This window comes from Trematomus bernacchii, unplaced genomic scaffold, assembly GCF_902827165.1.
Source record: "Trematomus bernacchii unplaced genomic scaffold, fTreBer1.1, whole genome shotgun sequence".
NCBI lineage: Eukaryota > Metazoa > Chordata > Actinopteri > Perciformes > Nototheniidae > Trematomus > Trematomus bernacchii.
This window is the reverse complement of record NW_022987564.1, coordinates 6615542-6637322: the sequence shown is the minus strand read 5'-3', so window position 1 is coordinate 6637322 and position 21781 is coordinate 6615542. Positions and strand designations below refer to the sequence as shown.

Sequence of the window (21781 nt, the reverse complement as noted above, 5' to 3'; positions counted from 1 at the left end):
ACTTAGGATGGACTTTTCTTTGTTGAGAATCAACTCCGGACATGATTTGACTTTAGGCTGGAGAGCAAAGATATTTTGTGACCTGGTAAAACCCCCGAACAATAACACATGAATAATACAGCGCAGAGAAGGCCTTGTATAACCACTCAAATACAAAATATTAGGTTTATGCATTTAAAGAACTTGGTTCTAGCTAAAGCTGCAACAAAACAATATTATAAAGATTTGATCTAAAAATGTCAGAAAATTGAGAAAATGCAGACAAAGAGTTCTAACCCAGAAAAACCCATACAATAATAGAAACTATAATGTATTCATTATTAAAAGATTTGACATTTCAGTGAACATCTTATTAATTACTGCAAATAAAGTTTAAATGATCAACTAATAAACTCATTAAACTATAAACTATCATTAAACTTGATTAAAACAAAATGAATGCTGTTCGGTAAACATAGAACAAAAATACAAATGCAAGTAAAAATAGATGGGGTGGAAATTGAAAGAGTCCATGCAATTAAATGTCTTGGGGTAATAATAGATGACACAATAAGTTGGAAATTACACATAAAACATGTACAATCAAAGCTGTCAAGAAGCATTTCCATACTAAACAAAGTAAAAACAAGTCCTAGATCAGAAATCACTTCGCATTCTCTACTAGTCACTAGTCTTACCATATCTGACTTACTGTGCTGACATCCGGGGCAATAACTACAAAAGTTCAATACATTCAGTATCTATTTTACAAAAAAAGCCATACTGCAACATTTCTTTGTATTTTGTAATTATTTATTTTACTTGTTCGAAATAAAAATGTATCAATCAATCAATCAATCAATCAATCAACTAATCAAATATGCAGCTGCTCTTTTAACATGAACCAATGTCAAAACAGCTTTGAAATAACAACACTGGCCAAATGGCATGCCATTTTAATGATCAACATTTAAAGACATGAAACCATGTGACGAAACATTTGACACGTCTTTCCTGGGACTTGTTTCGACAAGAGAATCAAATTGACACAAGACATTTCAAATAAGCAGATGAGTTGTTGAGCAGAAGGAGCGAAAAACTGATTTGAAGACGGCGTGCCTAAGCAAGTCTCCGTGCGGCTGTCCCACCTAACACAAGATCGAAAATCTAGTGCTTTCCTTGTCTGTCAAACTGTCAGATATCGGATCCTTTAAAGCATTTGCATCCCTTATTTAAAGAGAACCACAAGATTTGGCTCAATCTAAACTTTTGGGGAAATTACTTGTAGTGGTAAGAGTTAAGGTCGCCCTGTGATTTTGACCCCAGTGGGACATGATGGATCTACTCCTCTACTTCTGCTGGCTCAACACATGAGAGATCTGATTTCCATTAGTAAAGAGGACATACACACATACACAGCATCCCTCCATTGCTACCCCCACACACACCTACTGTGACTCTGACTCTCTCTCACACACACACACGCACAGTTTGATTCCCTCCTTAGCAAGCAACAATTCTCTGCTCAAGACTGGTCAGCACTTATGTTGTTACTTCCTTTGCTGCCGAGTTTACATAAAAAGTGATGAAGGGACCTGCATCTGAACACACACACAAACACACACACACAAACACACACACACAGAGATCAGCATGTGAGTGTTTGTGCATTATGAATTATTGAGTGTGTTATTTGAGGGACAGCTGGCTCTTGAACACATTAACTCCCTCAGTCAGGGAGGCGGTTGTTAGTCTACGGTGACGGCTAGCAATGCACTCAAAACAAGAGAGACATAAGAAATGTTAATGCAATTTCACATTGACAACAGCATCAGTAAGCCATGCTATTATACAAGCTCTCAACTCTATTAGCACGAGAGATACAATGAATGCATCGTTTCACCAGGCAGAGAACATTAGGTTCTTTTTTATTACACTGAATACAAAGACAGTCTGCAAATAGAGGCCTCTGAGTGACATTTGAAGTTTATAATAGTCACTTTTGAATCGATGGTTCTGACTCAAGCTCTTCTTGCACTGCATAATATTGTCTTTCTGTTATGGCACAAGAGCTGCAACACTGACTCAAAGCCTTAAACTATGTACATATAAATGTCTTGATGAAGTTTTCCCAATTATAAAGTTGTCTATGATGATATAACCCGGAGTCTGTGTGGAAAAAGAACCCTGCACATGCACAACTATAACGGCACATCGCTCTAAGCCTCGCTGCCGGTGGCCCTGCTGTGGCGAGCCCTTCCCAATTGTGCACACCTGCGTCTCATGAGCCTGTGTGTAAGTGTGTGTGTGTGTGTGTGTGTGTGTGTGTGTGTGTGTGTGTGTGTGTGTGTGTGTGTGTGTGTGTGTGTGTGTGTGTGTGTGTGTGTGTGTGTGTGTTGCCTGCCACCCACGTTGATACATTTGGGTTCCTTCCTTCCAGCACCACTGGGTGAAAGCAGGGTGCAGCCTATGAGTCCCCTCCTTCCTCTCCACAGGCGTTGCTATCCTGCTCTCAGATATGTTTTGTGTGTGTTTGTGTGTGTGTGTGTGTGTGTGTGTGTGTGTGTGTGTGTGTGTGTGTGTGTGTGTGTGTGTGTGTGTAAGCGCAATAACTCTACTTATATCACCTTACAAAGACAGTGTTCCCTATTACCCATCACTGTCTCCCTCTTTTTACTCATTTATAGACCACCTTGGATCTGAGACAAGTCGGGTTGTCATGAAAATACACTGAAAAAACTGAAAGGTTGACTTTTATTAAATGTATTATGTCAACAGATTTCACATAACTTTATCAGGTTAGTTGTAATATCAAGTTTGAATAAAAAAACATGAGGTTCGACTTAATAGTATTGCTTTCAACTAACCTTATACAGTTATGTGACATTTTTTACAATACATTTAATTAAAGTTAACGATTCCGTTTTTTGAGCGTAGGGAAAGGGCCCAAAGTCTGGGAACAGATCATCCAACATGTTCATGGTTCACAGGGTTTAAATGTTTACCAAAAGCACTTAGACCTTTCCCCGCACACTTCGCAGTATAAAGAGGTTCTTCATCTTCATCATCAGCATCTGCATCTACTATAAAAGCTTGTGCGCTATTTTGTGGGGTTTAAATGAGCCGTGTGGTGACTGGGAGGTAAATGTCATCGGTTTTCAGCCGGAAACCTTCGCCACAAGAATGTGACCACGGGATGCCGAGTGAATCAATATGGAAGCCAAGGGAGGAGGCAGAAGGGGGGGGGTAAAGAGAGAGGGATGTTACCGCAGGTGAGAAACTAAATGACAGCAGCGAGAGGAGGAGAAGAGGAGGGAGGGAGAGGAGAGAGAGGGAAGAGCTGATTTTGAGAGGAGGTAACTGCTCTTCCTGTCTGACCTTTGACACTCGGGGAGCAGGTTAAGCTGTGACATTATCAGCGTGTGTGTGTGTGTGTGTGTGTGTGTGTGTGTGTGTGTGTGTGTGTGTGTGTGTGTGTGTGTGTGTGTGTGTGTGTGTGTGTGTGTGTGTGTGTGTGTGTTGGTATGTGTGCGTCCAAATTGTATTACTTATTTCTAGACCAACTCGGCCGTGTAGTTTGTAGCGAACAACACTCAAACTGGAGTAATTTGCAGGAGACTAATCTTAGCTGCGGATGAATACATATTTGGTGTATTAGTGCGTATTTACAGCAGCAAGATGGTGCATGTGGCGTTGATTCCAAATAAACTACAATGCCCAAGTCTGTGGTAACAAGGGAAGATGTCACCCAGTGCAACAATGTGGCTCAACTATGTGTTTATAGTTGGGACAACAACGTAGCTCTATGGCATAGAGGAACCTCTCATGGGATTTGTCGGCAATATTAAAACATATACCATCAGACATCACTTAAATCACACTTTTATAGTGTATATATATATATATATATATGCTAAATCAAATAGGTAAGCAGATGTATGTGTGCTCCCAAGATCCTGTCACAAATCCAACACAAAAGAGAACTCTAAATTCTCAAAAACTCACATTTGGACAAAGTACTAAACATCAAAACTACCTACATAGCTACACACATACTTAAATAAGTAGGACATATATATATTTGTGTGAAGTGACCCTGTTTCTTGCAAACACCCACGCAGGCACAAGTGATGACATTTCTCAATCCTGAATGGAAAGCCACTTAGCCACAGAGACTCACAAAGGGAGGAGGACACAAAAGCAACACCACAAAGAGAGAGAGAGAGAGAGAGAGAGAGAGAGAGAGAGAGAGAGAGAGAGAGAGAGAGAGAGAGAGAGAGAGAGAGAGAGAGAGAGAGAGAGAGAGAGAGAGTGGAGGCACTTAATATGTGGAGAGCAAAATACTTTAAAAACCATGAAAAACATATATAGTCAAAGAGTGAATGTACCTTGTAAGGCATCCTGGGGTTGTTATTCTGCACGTTACATAAACCAGACACAAATATGTTTTAGCATTCATGTTTCTGACCACCTTTCTTTGCTGCGAAAAGTAAACACACAGATAAACAAATAAATAAACGTTGTCAAAAATGTTTAGAAATGATTTTGTTTGAAAATGCAATCAATTATATTCACTTTCTGGGAAACCCACTAGTTCTAAAATAAATAGTCTGCGACAAAGACATGTAAGGAGACCTGTGTGTGTGTGTGTGTGTGTGTGTGTGTGTGTGTGTGTGTGTGTGTGTGTGTGTGTGTGTGTGTGTGTGTGTGTGTGTGTGTGTGTGTGTGTGTGTGTGTTTGTATATTTACGACAGCAGGTAAATCTGTTTTTGGTCAGCAAAAAGTACTCTAAAGCCGTACTTAAAGAGGCAGTAATGAAGCTGCCAGCAGGCAATGCACTCTTATACTTCACACACTCTGCACTATCCCAGCTCTCATCTCCACCCCTGGAAAGCATTAAGTACGCCTGAGATCATCAGATATCACCCAGATATCTACCTGATAACAATATCAATTATCACAGCATCATGTCGAATCAGCACACATTCCCTCGGTCGACACAGAGTGAATGCAAATGAAGATGCAGATCAGCGGTTTCAAAGTACCAGAGTGTCCTATCGGTATCTACAGGAGCAGTGCATGCAGACTGCGAGGCAACGCTGCCCCTCAGTGGTTTATACAGGACCTGCACACACGCACACACAAGCACGCACACACACACACATACACACACGCACACACGCACACACACACACACACACACCCACACACACACACACACACACACACACACACACACACACACACACACACACAGAAGTGGGGCAGGTTGAAGAGTAATTTGCGCAAGGTGACATCTCAGGGGAGATTAGGGTACAGAAACATTTCTCTTTAGAGCCTGGGCAAGAGTGGAGTTAGCCATTGTATAAAGCTAAAGGTATGAAGGTTATTTAGGACTGCAAATATCTACGCCAAATCTTTCAGATCAGTTGGACAAAGAATAAATATTCAAGAAACTCTGCACGTTTCCTTGTGATAATTGCAATCTGCATTAAACTGTGTTTTTCATTGGCATGTTATTCACTCATCTACTATTTTTGACAACCCTTTTCCTTAATATTGTATCACCTTTCCTTGACTTGAGACACTCAGAAAAAGCCTGAAAGGTGATTTTAAACTTTATTTAAACCTGCAATGCTCCCACATTTGGCTTTAATCTGTGGCACTAGACCTTTTTCCAGGATAAACCCTGGTTATAAAACAGGTCTATGATCCCTCCTTTAACGTGCACTTTAAATCACATCATGCAGGGAAACCATCACTAGATTGACCGGCAAAACGTGCACCCTGCTGAGATAATAGCTCCAGAGTTTTCAGACGGACAGATGCGTGACTGGTTTTTTAGTGATTGCAAGATTGTTCTCTGAGGTCTGGGCTGAGAAAGGAACTAAAAGCCTCTTAGTGCCAGAAAGAAATCAAGGTTTCTTCAGTACTTTTTCTCTATTTCAAACAATAAATAATGTGGAATGATCTACTTTACCTGTGGAACACATTTAAAGCAGTACAGAAGTTCATTTTTCAGGTAGATATCTTCAATGCTATTGTCTTCCAATCTTCTTACTTAGCTTTCCTTTTGTATAGCATCCCATAAATGCAACGTACTGTCATGCTACGAGATGCAACATGGATGATTGGCCTGTCCTGTAACCACCCTTGGATTTAAAGGACAGTCAGGTCCTCTACAGACTTGTATTGAAGACACTTCAAGACATTTTGGTACATTGATAGGAACCACAGTTACCAATGTTCAACAGTTCAAAGCTACTAGTGTTCAGATTAGTCTCTACTATTGTACATCAATTGACAAGCCATACATAGTTGATCTTCACTTGAAGGCGTACAATATTTAAACCACAATTATAGACTCACAGATTTTTGTAAAAAGAATGTATGCAGCTAAATTGAAAGCCATTTGATGTATAAAATATACCTCCATGCACTAATAATCACAATTCCCGGAAAAATAGACCACCGCTCTCTTCCATTTCCTTGCAGGAGAAATCAGTGAGGCATTTCTGGATGCTTCAACAGCTGAAAAAACTGACAGCTGAGGACATACTGAGGACAGAAGCACCTTGCAGGGGGGGCACGACAGGAAAGCTCTTCAGATGCTCCGAGTGTCACTGAGGGATACAGACACTCTAAAACCTATCAATTACTCTTTTCATGTCAACATAGCCTATTTCTGATGAATGAGTACAGCAGGTCGGATAACTTCACCTTCACCTCATCCATCTGGAACGAGAAGGTGGTTTTTCTCGTTGAAATAGTCAGAGAACAAAAGAGCTGAGCGTATGCTGCCTTCAGCTGTTAAGGAGGTCACATTGTGAAAAAATAGGCCAAGGCTGGATGTTTAATTTGAATTGCCTGAAGAGAGACAAGTGCCTGCTGAAAGGGGGAGCACATTCACATCCAGAACATTAAAGTGGATGGAGCACTACTTTTCACATTATAAATAATACACTAATAACAGAAGGAACAGGAGACACTGTGAATGAATACAAAGGGAACTGCACGCCCTGCCCTAACTCTGTTTGAACTGGATGAATACTGACTTTATAATTCAGTCTTATTCAGTCAGGACCAGTAGGTGAGTATATTTTATATACCTGGCATGTTTCAGTCCAACTGAATATGGATGTCACGTCGTTTCCTGCTACGGCATCTACATTGCTCTTTGAACCACGTTGTCTTCAAAAATCATGACATTAATGTATATTTCATGATAGCACCCACAGGGTAATTTGACAACATATGCTATACTTACGCTGTTCAAATATAGTTTGCGTGATAAAAAAGTTTTAAGCAAAGGTAAGTTGCCCCTTTTTTCCCCTTGTAATTTTTTCAAATAGAAGGTCTTGGATTTTCTTCAAAAGCTCCAAGATCATGTGACCTAATGACCCTAAAGCCATGCATACTTGTTCTTCAGGTAGGACACACCTCTTTTATCGGCAGAGTCCCTGGGTCACATGACATGGAAGGTTGAACTTTCCTATAAAAATAAATGTCTGTGTAAATATTTATATGAAATAAAAGGTGGTCTAAAATCCAATAGACACAGTTGTGTCTAACTTGTCCAGTGTAGTAAGGAGATCCACCATTTATTGGGAGATAATGGGTCATGTGACATAGAAGATATTGAAGCAAATTAGACATTTCATTTAAATACTCCTGAATTTACATAACTATATTCATAGAATATAGAAGGTCGACTCGAATCCTAAAAGACATGTCTCACTTGTCCAGTTTAGTAATAGACTTCTGTATTGCATTGTGTTATTTGCTTACATCTTCAATGTAACAACTTACAGTAAGAATAACCGTTAATTATTTCATATAGATATTGATATAACAGAAGAAACATTTAAATCAATGTAATACAATAGTGAATTAGTTTGGAGTCATAAGATCACGTGATATGAAAGCTATTGAAAAAGACTATAAAATAAAATAAAAACTCTATTGTATTAACAATGGTCATATAAAATGTAAGTAGACCTAAAATCCAATAAAAGGAGGTCAGTCTCTTTTGTTCAGTGTGTCATATTTTTGGCATGACTGGGAAACTATTGGAGATACATTTGACTTTTAACAAAAGAATGCTGAATTTTTTTATCAAAAATATTCGTTTGAAATAGAAGATGGACTTACATCCAATACAATAAAATAACTTACCTTCATCTTACTGAGCCAGTGTGTAGACTTAATAACTTCTTGGTGTGCATGTTTGGCATGTGATGTGAAGTGAAGGCAGGAGAGAAAGTAAACTGTCTTAATCTGATGCACATACACGGTTAGCACCCTGTAGTTCATACTGCAGACACTGAACATTAGAAAGAGTCCCATATTTAGCATACTATTCCACTGAAGATTTGTAACCTGAAATGTACCTGGAGCTGCAGTGTTTGTTGTGTCCACAAGGGGGCAGCAGAGTCCCTCATACGTTTTACAAAGCAACTTGGCAAAACCAAAGTAAAATCCTGTCTCTTCTCTTAGCCTTGCTGTCTCTTCTTTGTTTTTCTTTAGAACACAATACTGCACGCTTTGTTGTATTAACTATTTATTAAGGATTAGAAACATGAAAAACATGCCAAAAGCCTGTGAAAACATGAAATAATCGTACACACTGATTAGCAAAAGACGCATACAAACCATTGATAATACTAAGGCTAAAGTAGTTAACCTCTATAAAACCTTAATGAACAAATTCCTCAGCAGTCACTGAGGTTGGCACCATGCTAGCAGAGCATTTTCACATGTAGTGGTTCATATTGTGCTTGTGTGAGCAGACACCTGAGCTTTGAGACAATGTTATACACATGAAAGTGGGAAGGTTTGGCTTCTGGTGTTTCGCCATTTTGTATGTGTGCATTTTGGTGCATCATGTCTGAGTTTGAGAGAGTGTGATGAGTTGTCCCAGCTCTTGTTTTCTGGCTCCAAAACCAGGTGATGTGCTCCTCCTCTGGATTGAAATGTGCAGAGGCAAGGTGGATGATACATTGATGGTTAATCTATTATTATAAAACGTTAGAGTCATGGTGGACATATGGCTGGATAGATTAGACTATGACAGATGTTTGTGCGTGTATGGAGGCTCCGTGGAGGTCAGGACAGAACAGGCAGAGATCTGGTGCTGACCGGGCTGCACTTCACCCTGGATGGGGATGGAGAAGGCTGGGTGAGGTGGGGGGAGGAGGGGGAAGGATAGAGGTGTCCACCCTGGTGCTCTCTCCCTGTCCCAGAGCGCTCAGAGCCCAGGGCCTGCGACCGACCTCTGGGCCTGCGTAACTCAGGCGGGGTGGAGGAGGAGGAGGGGGGGAAGCTTGTGTACCGGGAGGGGGAGTGATGGGAGGGTGGATGGCAGGAACTTGGAGCAGAATGACGGCTGGGTGAGGGGTGGCGGCCGGGTGAGGGGTGACGTCCGGGTGAGGAGTGCCTCCCAGACAAGGCTTCGCGGCTGCTGTGTGAGTGCTCCCTGCTGTGTTTGGGTGATTTATGCACCTTGGGCGTCTTGGGTGTTTTGGGAGATTTGGGCATGGGGTGAGAGGAGGAGTATGAGTTGCCGCTCTGTGTGGGATGGGCGTGGATGGGAGAGGTGGAGTCTTCACTGTTGGGAACCTTGTAGAGGAAGACGTCATATTGAAGGGGCGAGCCGGTCTCTGAGTGGAGCTTGGCCTCTTTGGGGAGGAGCACCTCCAGGCCAATTGTGACTCCATCCTGATGTGGAAATATGGTAAGTAGGACGCAACAATGTAGGAACAGTCGCACAGGCAGAAATAATGAAATTCACATTTATAAAGTCGCTTTCGTTCATTTGAAATAGCTGTAATAAAGACATGGATGAATTAGGCATGGTATTCGAATAGTAATATAGGTGTGGATGAATTATGAAACACTAAACCCATTGGCACATACAAATTGACTCAAATCTGCAACAATTGATCTTTTTAGCCACTTGGGAGCAGTGGAAACAAGTGAACACATTACTGATATGATAGCACCTTTTCAGTTGAGATGACAACAGTTGCCTATATACACATCCAGCACATATGGAGCAACATTAGCATTCATTTGAAGAAATTGTGTCAGATATTACCTATCCTATAAACTCTGTTTTTTCATTTAAATCAAAACCCAGCCTGTTCTGAGTGGAAGAATAGAAAGGTTACATTTTAAGCTCTTGTGGTAGCTTTCTTCATTTCAAAGAGCTGTCCGTGGTGCTGAATGAGCACACGGTAACCATTGTGTGGTGTAATCTGTGAGCAGCCTACTGTAGCACAAAAGCAGGGTCAGCGGTGCATTCAGTTATTATTAGCAGGGGAGCAGTTGGGCAGCAGTTAGCTTCATTATGAGTAGACATGCAGAAAAAGAGAGAGAGGGAAAGTAGAGCTCATAGCAACACACAGGGACAAGCTGGATAAAATTAAAAAGATTTATTCCAACAACCTTGAATAATAATCCTCCATGTATACCAAAAAAAGTACAAAAGAACCTCAAGTACATTAAATATTATAAATCACATTGAAATCCAAGACACGCGTGTGTTATATATGTATATAGATTCAAATATCAACTCCAAGCAATTACTTTGACCTCATGAAATCTAAAAGTATCCACCTATAAGCAATGTCAAACACGAATATTTCGCAAGTACAGATGCACTTGATTTCCAATATTTTTGCAAATATTACGTTTTTCAGACACTTTTTGTCGATAACAACAATGCATGCGGGCAGAGAGAGACAGTAAGGCGGGGCAGGCAGAGGGGAGGGGAGGGCTTGGGTAAACAGGAGAGGAAACAATGAGGGGGCGAGAGTTCATTGGTCAAAGACCAAGGCAGGGCATCAGTAGAGAGGAAAGTCAGTCATTAGTTGGTCCAAGCCAGAGATTTTAGTCCAGCGTAAGAGGCGAAAGAAGAAAGAAAGGAGGCGGCGGCGCCACTATGTGAACAGCATTGGCATAGCAGCCTTGTAAACAGGAATGTTGTGCTTCTCAAGGTGTATTCCAAAATTCATGTGCTTTTTTTTTTACATTGTGCCTGATTGGACTGGTTTTAAATACATATAATGCACTTTACCACAATATATAAGAATTCTATCTATGCACTTGTGTGTGCTTTAAATATTTTGGTCGGATTTTCCGGCAGCACACTTTGAAAGATGCTGATATTATACTAGGTTGTTCTGCAGCGAGTTTACCTCTGCGTTTTCCTCTGTGTTGTCAGGGGTGTGGCCCGGGTCGTGGGCGACAGAGGTCGGACGGTTGTTCTCGTGTTTGGGGGAGTGAGAGTTGAGGATGTTCATTGAACCCTCTTCCTTGGCTTGGGCGGACTTCGCTGAGTCTTCCTGCTTCTGAGGGTCATCCTGAGGGGAGAGTTTATTACTTTTCATACACACTTACCCACAAACACATTATGTTCACACCCAGACACATGGGGCACAGGTAATTAGGCAGCAAGATTCATGTGCGTCAGCTCTTCATGATCTTATCTTCCCTTCTTGCATCTCTCTTGGGTTTCACATTTTTATTTATGCCATGAAGATTCAGGTAGTATTTCTTGACAAGTTCAATTCACTGGACTAGATAGTCAATTAACAGGAAACCCCACAGTTGTGCGGATATACTGTGTGCAACATTACCTGCACAAAATAGAAGGATTGCATGGATACGTTTTGTGGCGAATAAGAAGTAAGCTCCTGACCAAAAGGGTCATCGGGTTTTATTTTTAAAGCACTTTTAAATAGCTAAAACTGTTTGAATGTGCTAAAAAATAAGATTGAAATTACATTTACTTAAAACATGCAATAAAGTCATGTCCAAAGGAAAAATCTACACAGAAGCTCATCCCCATACTAAAGATGATACTATGTTCGGACTGAACCTGCACCTAATGCTAAGACCTTTATTAAAATGAACCAATCATGTCTCAGCATCTGAAAAGATACCAATCTCTGACATTAAAAAAACTGCATTGCAGACCATGTGTCTCCAGGGGCTTTTTAGCCTCTAGACCTGACATTTAGAGAATCTGGGAGTCACAGTCACTCATTTTTACCCACAGCACTGAAATGCCAGCAGAGCTCAGAGAGTACGCTAGTAATAAACAAGCAAGGCACAGTTTGATCTCGTCATTAAGCCCAACCAAGTAGGGCTGGGACTAAAAATGAACACACGATTTCAAAAAAAATCCATCACTGTGTGCTTGTGTTAGTGCTCTTTTTCAGAGATCTATGTTTGTATGACTACAAAACTGGTGTCTGTGTGTATGTCTGTATGTGTCAGTTTGTAAAAGAGCAAGCCATCGATTGATTAGCATGTCAGACATCTGAAGGTCATGGGCACATCAGGCAGAAAGTAGGGCACCATTGATCAGTCACAGCGGCTACTGATGGACAAAACTCACTAAACGCCCTTTCACACCAGAGACAACAAGCTAAAAGGCTTAAACTCATGGGAGCAAAATCTCTTTGATCTGTTGATCTTGTAAACTTGATATGCTGTTTATATTTAATCTGATTATATCTACACAATCTCCATTGTTTATTGAGATGAAGAATGTAACCACGCATTACTGACCCTACACATTGGCTTAGTGACCCAGTAAGCAAGTGTGATTGAGGAACAGCGAACAGGGGCACACAAATCTGCCCCACAAACACAGAAACATAGATGGAAAATAACTCATCAATGTGTACAGACTCTCACAGACACACACACACACACACACACATGCTGCTACAGAAAGCAGCTGTTACAGTAGCACTAAATGCACGGCCATGGGAAAAGAATTGGGTGGAAAAGTGGAAAATGCAGCACAGGGACCCTAAAATGGCTGTCTGAGCTTTATGGGCACAGGAGCAAAGCCAGCAGATAAAACAAAATGGAGGCCAGGCTTTCTCATCGAGTTACTCAGGAAGCTGCAGAGGTGCACAGGTAAGAGAGGCAGCTAATGTGGGAACTTGCTATTTAATCATACAGCTGTGACAACATAATAACTCTGAACAACTAGTTGCAGGACTCATTGGGAGGAGGTGATTAATCATTTGAACTTACAGTGCACGTGGAAGGCAGCTGATATCAGATGCAGAGAGAGTTTGTGGAAAGGATGTTTGCAGTTAATGGAAAAATGTGGCCTCTAGAGGTTGCACAGTGGGTAAGATCAGACAAAGCCAGAAAGGGGAAATTGCTTTGGGGCAATGCGGTCATTTCTGCTATGCTTACCTGCAAGTTATTATAGGGGTATCTGGGTTTATATTCCCAGGTATAGCTGGCTGTTGATGGCCTCTGAGGGGATTGGTGAGTGTGAAAAACATGAAATACACAAATACTGTACATTCAAAATTCCCAATGGGAATCCCAATGAGAAGTAACTGATTTAACAGGGCATTAAGGGGATTGCATGTGTGCATAACACTAAAAGCTTATTTGGACAAGAAAGATGGCCATGCGCAGAGACAAAAAGACAAACTAAGACATGTACAAAGAAAATGTTAGCGGGAAGACACGGGGGAGATGACATCATGAACAGATGGAGAAAATACATTTTAGATGAAGATGGGACTGCAAAGTTAGTCTAGGATGAAAGGAGAGACAAAGGTGAGTAAACATGAGGAGAGTAGGGGTGTACCTGACAGATAATGTTGTCATAGTACGCCAGGTTGTGAGTGTGAGCTTGGGGAGCAAGCGGAGGGGTGTCGCACAGTTTCCTTACGTTTGGCTGCGAGCCGTCGGCCATGGTGGACACGGAGAGGCCGTCTGTCTGTGGCTCGCTGCTCTGTGGGCGGTATTTACTGCAGCAGGGCAAGAGAGAGATATTTGTGTCATTAATATGACCATTTAATATGTGTTTCCTTTTGCATTCTGTGCATTTGTATCTTTCCATGTCCATGTTTTCCCTATGTTGCTCTGTACAGCGTGAATCTGGGGTTAAAACCTCAAAATATATATTATCTCAGTCTAAAAACACATTTTTTAGTGGATACCTAAGACAATTAGATAAACTCTAGAAACACTTACATTACGGCTTATGATTATATAATATTATTTGATTTGATTCATTATATTATAAATTGAACTCCATCCTCACCTCCCAGTCACACACCTGCGTTTGCGAAGGCGTTTGTTCTCGTTCTTGAGGCGGTGCAGCTTCTTGGCAAAGCACACAATGATCATGAAGAGGAAGATGAGTACCACTGAAGCCACGCCCACCACCACGCACATCACCTGGAACTCTGTGATCGCCCAATCACAGCGTGTGCCTTTGTTCCAGATGTACTCCTGCACATTGCACCTGGATGCAAAGTAGCAATATGTTTTAATCATCAATGTAACACTTTACGGTCAGAAAACAAGCAGTAAATAACGTCCCTTCCCTGACCTGCTGTATAAATAAAAGGCCAAAAGTCAAGAGATTTAATCAGAGTGTGTGTGCCCCCACTGCACTACCATGTTTACCATATTTATAGCCACATCATGTAAGCCAACGTAAGAATGTAAAATGGTACTCAGAAGCCTGTCCAGAAATGCAGGGATTCGGCCTGCAGCCAACCCCTAATGAGATCAAAGGCTCAGGATAAGTGCGTGCATGTGTAAGTGTGTGTGTTTCTTGTCCATATTCCTGTCTTACGCTGTCCAATTGCATGCAAGTGTTTGTGTCTTGGAAGTGTGTTGGCATGAGTGAGTGTGTGAGCTGTTGCTCAGCAGGTATGATGACATGACCAACAGTTTACCACCATGCTTACACTGAGTCTGCTGGATAACACACAGCATGTGTGTTCCTCCCTGACCTTACTGTATTTTCGTTATACGATCTATGTGTGCATACTGTTTGTGTCTACATCAACTGTCACCAGCCAATGAGCAAATACACACACACACACACACACACAAAAACACGTCTTTTACCACCCGGCACCCGCCTTCCAAACTGAGCTAATCCTTTAGCAGCCCTGCTGTGATCTTGACGAAACATTGACACATTAAGCCAACCTTCTATCCAAATGTGTGTGTGTGTGTTTGTGTTTTCAGTGTCTGTACGCTTGTTTGAAGTGTCGTAAATATTTTCTTTTCTGCTGGAGTGGGAAATCATCTCAACAAGATAATTAAAGAGGGGAATATTTGTGCGCCGAACAACCCCTAAAAGCCCCTGCTGCCTATGCTGTAAAGCTTAAACTGCTTACTTGCAAATGCTAGAAGGTATTTTCTCATTCATTATTACTAAATATGAATATAAAATGTAAGACTGTGTCATCATTTCTACAATTTACAGAATTACCAACAAAAAACAAGTTCATGCCTTTGTTCTCACCTGCAGAAAGCTCCCATTCCTGCCACCACAGTGCAAACTCCTCCATTGAGGCAGAAATTGGGTTCAATGTCACACTGAGACACACAGACTCCAGGTCCAGAACGCACATAGCCCAGCCTGCAGCCGTCGGCCCCCATGGCGCCCCCTAACCCTAACCCATCACCTGTGTCTGGCGCTGGCATGGAGGGAGCTGGTATGGAGGGCTCCACGTCAGGCCTCACGTTGTCAGGAACAGCAGGAGAACCAGCCAGGAGCGGATTCTCATCTTCCATGTCAGGCGGGGGTGAAGGGGTGGGCTCAGGTTCTGGGGTGGCATCCAGGGCTGAGGGGTCGTTGTCAGGGGACAGGTAGTCGTAAAAGTCAGAAAGCGTCCAGGCAGTTGGGTCTCCTCCTTTTTGCTTCTGGGGTTGAGGGGCTTTGGCCCAATCCAGATCACCGTCAGCGGGCACAACGTCAGGCGCAGGGCTGTGGAACTCCACGGTGATGACTTCATCAGACGTGGGGTTTCCGGGCTGGTCTGGCCCCGCGCCTCCGGCAGTCAGCTCCTCCCCCACAGGTGGGTCTTCATCAACAACGTCTAGGTGGGCATGTTTATGAGAATGGTGATGTTTGGTGGAGCTGAGTGGGAGTTTAGCCCCGAGTCCGATCAGGTGGTCCCTCTCTGCTGAGTCATCACTGAGCACCATCCGGGCGTTCGAGGCCTCCTTGTTGACAGATGATTGGTTGTGGTGATGATGGTGCCTTGACAGAGAATGCCTCCCTGTCAATCAGACAAAAAAAGACATTAAAGAAGCAATTTTAAGAGTTGGACTTTAAGAGTCGGTCAAGCTGCAGAAACGCTTTAGTTCCAATCTTTTTATCAGACCCTATCTACCTGATTAGTTCCCTTGTGTTTAAAGAAAGTGTCTCTTGAGATTTGAACTTGAGATAAGAAAACTCATTTCCCAAAATGTTGAACCAGAACTGAGGCTTTTCGAGGGATATGCAGTACTCCTGACAAGTAAAGTGACTTTAAAGTATAAAATAACATCATTTTATTAACATAATCTTATTGCATTGTAGGAGTTTGTCTGTTGTTTTCTGTTATCTTATTTAAATGTAGATGACAAAAGGGTAAACAAAGGCTTGTACACACACAAAGACACACATTATATGTTACTTTTTTTTACAGTTGGCGCTAATCCCAGTGTACTGACTATATTTTGTTTGATAAAGATTGTAGCCCAAGGATGAGGCATTAATGATTTAAATGGATCCCTAAAGTAGTGAAAGATGCCTGAGGCTGTAGTTTTCCAAGAAAACGCTATTATGTCATTATATCTTTGCGTTCTCACAAGAGATCTGATTTGCTGAAACGTGCGGTTTAGCAAAGAAAGCGTTGTGGTTCACGCTTTAGCGCTAAGTGATTAATTGTCAAAGAAATCAGAACAAGAGCTGAAGACTGCCGTGTAATCAGACTGTAGCGATGTAGGATTAAGCACATTGAGTGACTAATGTGTTCTGGTGACCGAGACTAGGCGAGGATTAGATTAGGATTTAGAGCAATAGGTTAGAGGCTGAATGGTCAGGAACTTCTCTTGTACTTGGCAATCTGCAGAGAAAGACCTCATTCAAACCTACAGATCTGTTTAAATTCAAGTGGAGAAGCCAAGTTTCCAAAAATACCACACCATACATTTAGGGAACAACGTGTCTAGAAAAAAACGTCATCTTGGGTTTGAATATTCAATATGACTTTAATTGAGAGTGAAAAAGAGTTGGAAGGTGATGGAGATACTGTCAGGTAATGTAGAATAAATTGAATATAAAGGTTATTAATTCAACGTTTTGGAGAATACACAAATTCTCTTTCTTGCCAAGACTTAGATCGGAAAATGATAGCACTCTCATGTGAAGACACAACCTGAGAGAACCAGCTCACAGGCTCTGTCCAAAGGCAACAACATCCACATTTCCAGCACATAAAGCTATTTTCTAACTAATTGTGTTACTTGGAAAGAGCTGGCCTAGCTTTTTTCCAAGGATTTTGCTTAGCTAAACTAACTGGCTGCTGCCGGTAGTTTCATATTTATCGTGGAAAACGTTAGAGCACTATAAATCCTCTCATCTGACTCTTGGAAAGAGAGCAAATATATACATATCCCAAAATGTCAAACTATATATTTGAGGGGAATTGGAAAAGAAAGATGGAGAGAAGGAAAGAAAGAAAGAAAGAAAGAAAGAAAGAAAGAAGACCCTTCTGTAACACAGTTTAGGGAATGTTCCCACATTTGACTGAATTTCAAGAAGCCACTTCTTAAAACTTTCCTACAAACGGCTTCTCTCCCACCGCCACCCTGAACTCACTCTGTCCAATCAGATCCCTGCTTTCAGTGTCTGGCACTTCATTCAGTGCTAATACTAAAACCATCTGAACGTGCCTTGAGTCACGAAGACTAGTGGTAGCTGAGGAACCATGAGATCCACCTCACACACACACACACACACACACACACACACACACACAGACACACACACTGTAGTTGCCATGGTGAGATGTAAAGAGGTGCCATGTTGAAAGGAAGGAGTGGAGCAGGGGGTTGCAGTGGAGACAGAGAATCCAGTGTTTGTGCTTTCTCTCTCTTGTTTTTCAATCAATCAGCCAGCCAGCAAGTGTTATATGCCAACTCCATCTCTGGGAAAAACCGAGCTGGAATGAGCTTGAATGCTTCCCAGTTTGTGAAAGAGATAGACATGCTCCACCAGCTCAAACTGATTACAACTGATTCAAATTTCATTTAAAGGTTCAATCTGCCAATTTGTTCCCTGTTGAGATTTATATGCACAGCATCCTGTTAGCAGCTGGCAGTCGTAGTGATTACAAGAGCAAAAGGGAACATGAAGAGATTACAAGGGCAAGACGAGCATAGTGAAGGCACGAGACCCTGCTTAGAGGTTTCTGTCTTAGAAATACTGTGATTTATGCCTTTAACTGCTGCTCAATTCTCCACCTATGGCATCATGCTGAGCATGTCACCATGGTAACAAGTTTTACCTGAGGTCACTGTGATTGGCTAGAGTGCAGATTCCCAGCAGCCTTGTCACTTTACCAGCAGGACACTGTTGGAAGTATGTATCATGCACGCTGTTATTGGATGGAGACACACCTAGCCCTACTTTGTGGATTTGCACAAATATACACTGTTTGTGCCCCAATTTAATTACAACCAACTAATAATTGTTCAACCTGCATGATTCAACCATTATATCCACTTGTATAGTATTCTTCCTCCCCTTCTGTGAACAAAAGGGAGTCAGGGAGAAGCTGGTGATCTGATCTACTGTGACATTTTATCAGCTTTCTAGGGCTAAAGGGCAGATGGACCTCACAGTATGCGCTCGCTCACAGAGACACATAAATACACACAGTGCACCCAAGAGTCTGGATTTGATCCAAATTGCTTAAAATGGCTATCAAGGACACTGTGCATATGTTTTGTATTGGTTTCTGAGAGCTGAAATAATCTGTTAATTAATCAATTAGCTGATTATAATCCGATTCATTGACATCCATTTTAAGAAGCCATTCATCGTAATCTTGTTTCTAAGCCAAATTAATTACATTTCCTGGATTTTGACTCTTTAAATGTGAAAATGTGCTGCTTTTCTTCACCCCCTTATAGTCAATGAAATTGCATTGTTTGTCATGCTTAAGATCCTGAAACAATAAAGCAAATTTGTAGTTATTGTCTGTACAAGTTGATAGCTTTGATATAATCATTAAAATGGCAGAACTGCTATGAAAGCAAAATGATATGTGCAGCTGGAACAATTAGAACTTTAGGAATATTAAGGCTATATTTTCAATTGTCTGCCTTGTGGTCATCTTTTAATGGTCTTAGAGTAAAATAAATACATGTTTCTTCTCACACTTCACTCTAAATTCTCCCCTGATGGCCAAACAAATGAATGAAGAGTCACCTGCTGTATGCTAATGAATGACATCATGTTTTTCGACAGCTATGTGGTCTTTGGGTTTTAAAGCATGACAGAAAGGACGCCTTTCGTATATTTACCGGTCAATATGTCACATTGTTAACGCCTGGTTACACATTGAGGGCGCGAGATGCGACGAGGGGGTGGGAGGGGGTAGTAATGGAGGCGCGTGCCCACATGAACCCCGGCGACCCTCCGTGCACGAGCCACCCTGTTGCTGGGCAGCGGCAGCATCTAGAGCTAATTTCTACGTTTCCAAGATTTTTCACATCTCCACTTCTGTCAGTGGGAGGAATAGTGAGCCAGACAGGGAAGGGGCTGGTTGTGTCAGATTTAGGTTCCCACACTGATTGCCTCCGTGTCTCAAGGGATGGACAGTAACGAGAGGGAGAAAGGGGGTGTAGTGTAACAGGCCCGGTTGTCTCGGGCTTTCCCTGAATGTCTGGAGGAATTCATCCTTTCAGAGCCGTAAAAAGGCCTCCTGTAGCCCGGCCACGGTGCACCTAATCCCGCCTTTGTCTTGGCTGTACGCACCACGGAGAGTCTCAGCTGCACAACTGCTCTGTCAAATGTGTCTGCCCCCCCTCTGATCACCTCCAGACCTGCCTGCCTTCTTCATACAGACCCCCCTAGACCCTGATAGAGCTGATGACATTAAGAACAAATCAGTAGTATTTAATTGTTTCAGGAAGGAGATGCTATTCCCCTTCAGACTCAGGATGGACCTTAGATTGGCCGGAGCAAGGGTTCAAGTGTCTTTAATGTTCAATACAACAGCTTGAGCAGCTAAGCATGACAGAAAATATGTGGGCAGAAAAAATATCAAATCACACAACAAGATTTTTCAGCACTGATCAATTATTGGTCTTTCGAATGCAATTGTAATCTAAAGGCAAAGGCTATATACTGGCATAATAAATACTCAAATTCAATTGATTAACAATGCATTTGAAATATTAGAGACCATAGAAAAGACATTTCAAAACCAGCCTGTCAATTCCCACCTGCAATATCTCTCACCAAATAAAAAAAAGATTATTTAATATTTTACCATGCCCCTGTTTTAAATGCAGCCCCATGCCGCATTAATGGGTAATTGTCATTTTCCATATAATGCAGGACTGATTTGAATCACGCACGGGCGAACACATGCACACACACACGCACAGGGTGGGACTCCGGTGCAGCGGACTTACCGTGAGCAGACAGCGGGATGATGACCATGGAGATGGTCAGAAGCACCTGCCAGGTGTCCAAACGACTGTCACTGCGCGCCATACTGCTGGCTCTGCCTTTGACACACTGATGCAAACTGTGATCCCGTTCCTCGGTGTGCCGGTCTGATCGGTGGGCTGTACCCTGTCCTTACAGCTGATCCTCTAAAGTTCAGATATTGCCCGTTTTCGCCATGTCGCCTTTAACCTCCACAACGTTTGGCCTCCCCCTCAGCTGTGTGCGCGTTTATCTCGGAACCGATTAACTGCTCGGGTTCGGTCCCATTTTACCGAGCAGTTGCCCTCTTCTCGGCACTTTTACTGCGCGCTTTGGGGTCCGTCTGCAGCACCGCGAGGAGCTGTGGTAGTGGGCTACTGCGCGCGACCGGCTTGGTCTGCAGACGGGATTTTAATGAGCCGGGTTTGTCACTGCCTGTCTGTCTGTATGCGATCCGTTAAGCCTTTCCCTTAGGCTGCATTGGCGATGAACGGCAAATCACGGCACGGCACGTTGTGCGCGCACAGTGCGTTTGGGTGTCAAAGTGCCACACACACACACACACACACGCACCCGAGTAAATGCTCGCCAGTGTCCACCCTCAGCTTTCTATAGCTGATGAAGAAAGGGGCTGAGTGGGATTTAAGCAGCGTCTGTTGTCACTGCAAGTCAATATGTTCCATTTTACACTACAGCTAATGTGTGTGAACATGTCCAAGAACCTCTCTCTCTGGGTGGGTTTTATATGTCAGTGGGTTATTTGGGTGCATGTTGGCCAGCAGAGCAGTGTGTATGCGTGTGCACAGTGGGTGGCTAATCCTCTTACTGTTATACTGTGATATATGCTCCAGACAATGGCATCTGCTGCTGTATTGCCCCCCCTTCTCACCACTAAAAAGTCCTCTTTTTCCAAATGCCCCCCATTGTTTAACAGTGTCTCTCAATTTCCATTGTATTCTTCCTTTTCCCTTTCCATACGAATCTCTGATGCACACACATTAGTTTTCACACTGCCTTTGCACCACTTGATTTTAATGCCTCTACCAGTCTAAATGCAGTACTAATATTGCTTTCACTACATTTATGTAATCAGTGCTCTGTGACACTAATCCGTCTCTCTGTCTCCTTTACAGTAAAATAAAAACCTAACACTGCCTGCGGAGGGCTGGCTGTCCATTTCTAAATGGGATTATGTCAAATACATTGTGACATAATTGAGACCAAATGCTCTGTTCCTATAGTGAAACATTGCAGTTTCACTCATTACTCAAAAAATCTGGAATAAATTGATCTGAGCCCCTGCTGTGT

The 21781-nt window shown here is 42.2% G+C and overlaps 1 protein-coding gene across 4 annotated transcripts; it reads right to left on the bottom strand.

The window, feature by feature from the left end:
* Positions 1-8536: 8536 nt before the first annotated feature.
* On the bottom strand, positions 8537-21114 carry LOC117477608 (chondroitin sulfate proteoglycan 5-like). Of its 4 annotated transcripts, none has more exons than XM_034124318.1 (6): positions 20458-21114; positions 15287-16046; positions 14066-14269; positions 13607-13769; positions 11178-11342; positions 8537-9696 (listed from the first exon to the last, which is right to left on the bottom strand). In XM_034124318.1, exons 1-6 carry the CDS (start codon positions 20537-20539, stop codon positions 9085-9087), a joined length of 1986 nt encoding a protein of 661 aa, XP_033980209.1. In that variant the 5' UTR covers positions 20540-21114; the 3' UTR covers positions 8537-9084. The 4 variants fall into 4 exon arrangements, with proteins under 4 accessions (XP_033980209.1, XP_033980211.1, XP_033980210.1 ...); XM_034124320.1 differs by having other exon boundaries at positions 13691-13769; XM_034124319.1 differs by having other exon boundaries at positions 14081-14269.
* Positions 21115-21781: the final 667 nt, after the last annotated feature.

Excerpts from the sequence above, each read along its gene's own strand:
- LOC117477608 (XM_034124318.1), bottom strand. The coding sequence starts at position 20,539 with ATGGCGCGCAGTGACAGTCGTTTGGACACCTGGCAGGTGCTTCTGACC. Across the intron at positions 13,770-14,065 it reads CGCAGGTGTGTGACTGGGAG|TAAATACCGCCCACAGAGCA; the intron begins GTGAGGATGGAG and ends GCCCTGCTGCAG. Across the intron at positions 11,343-13,606 it reads ATGACAACATTATCTGTCAG|GATGACCCTCAGAAGCAGGA; the intron begins GTACACCCCTAC and ends CTCTCCCCTCAG.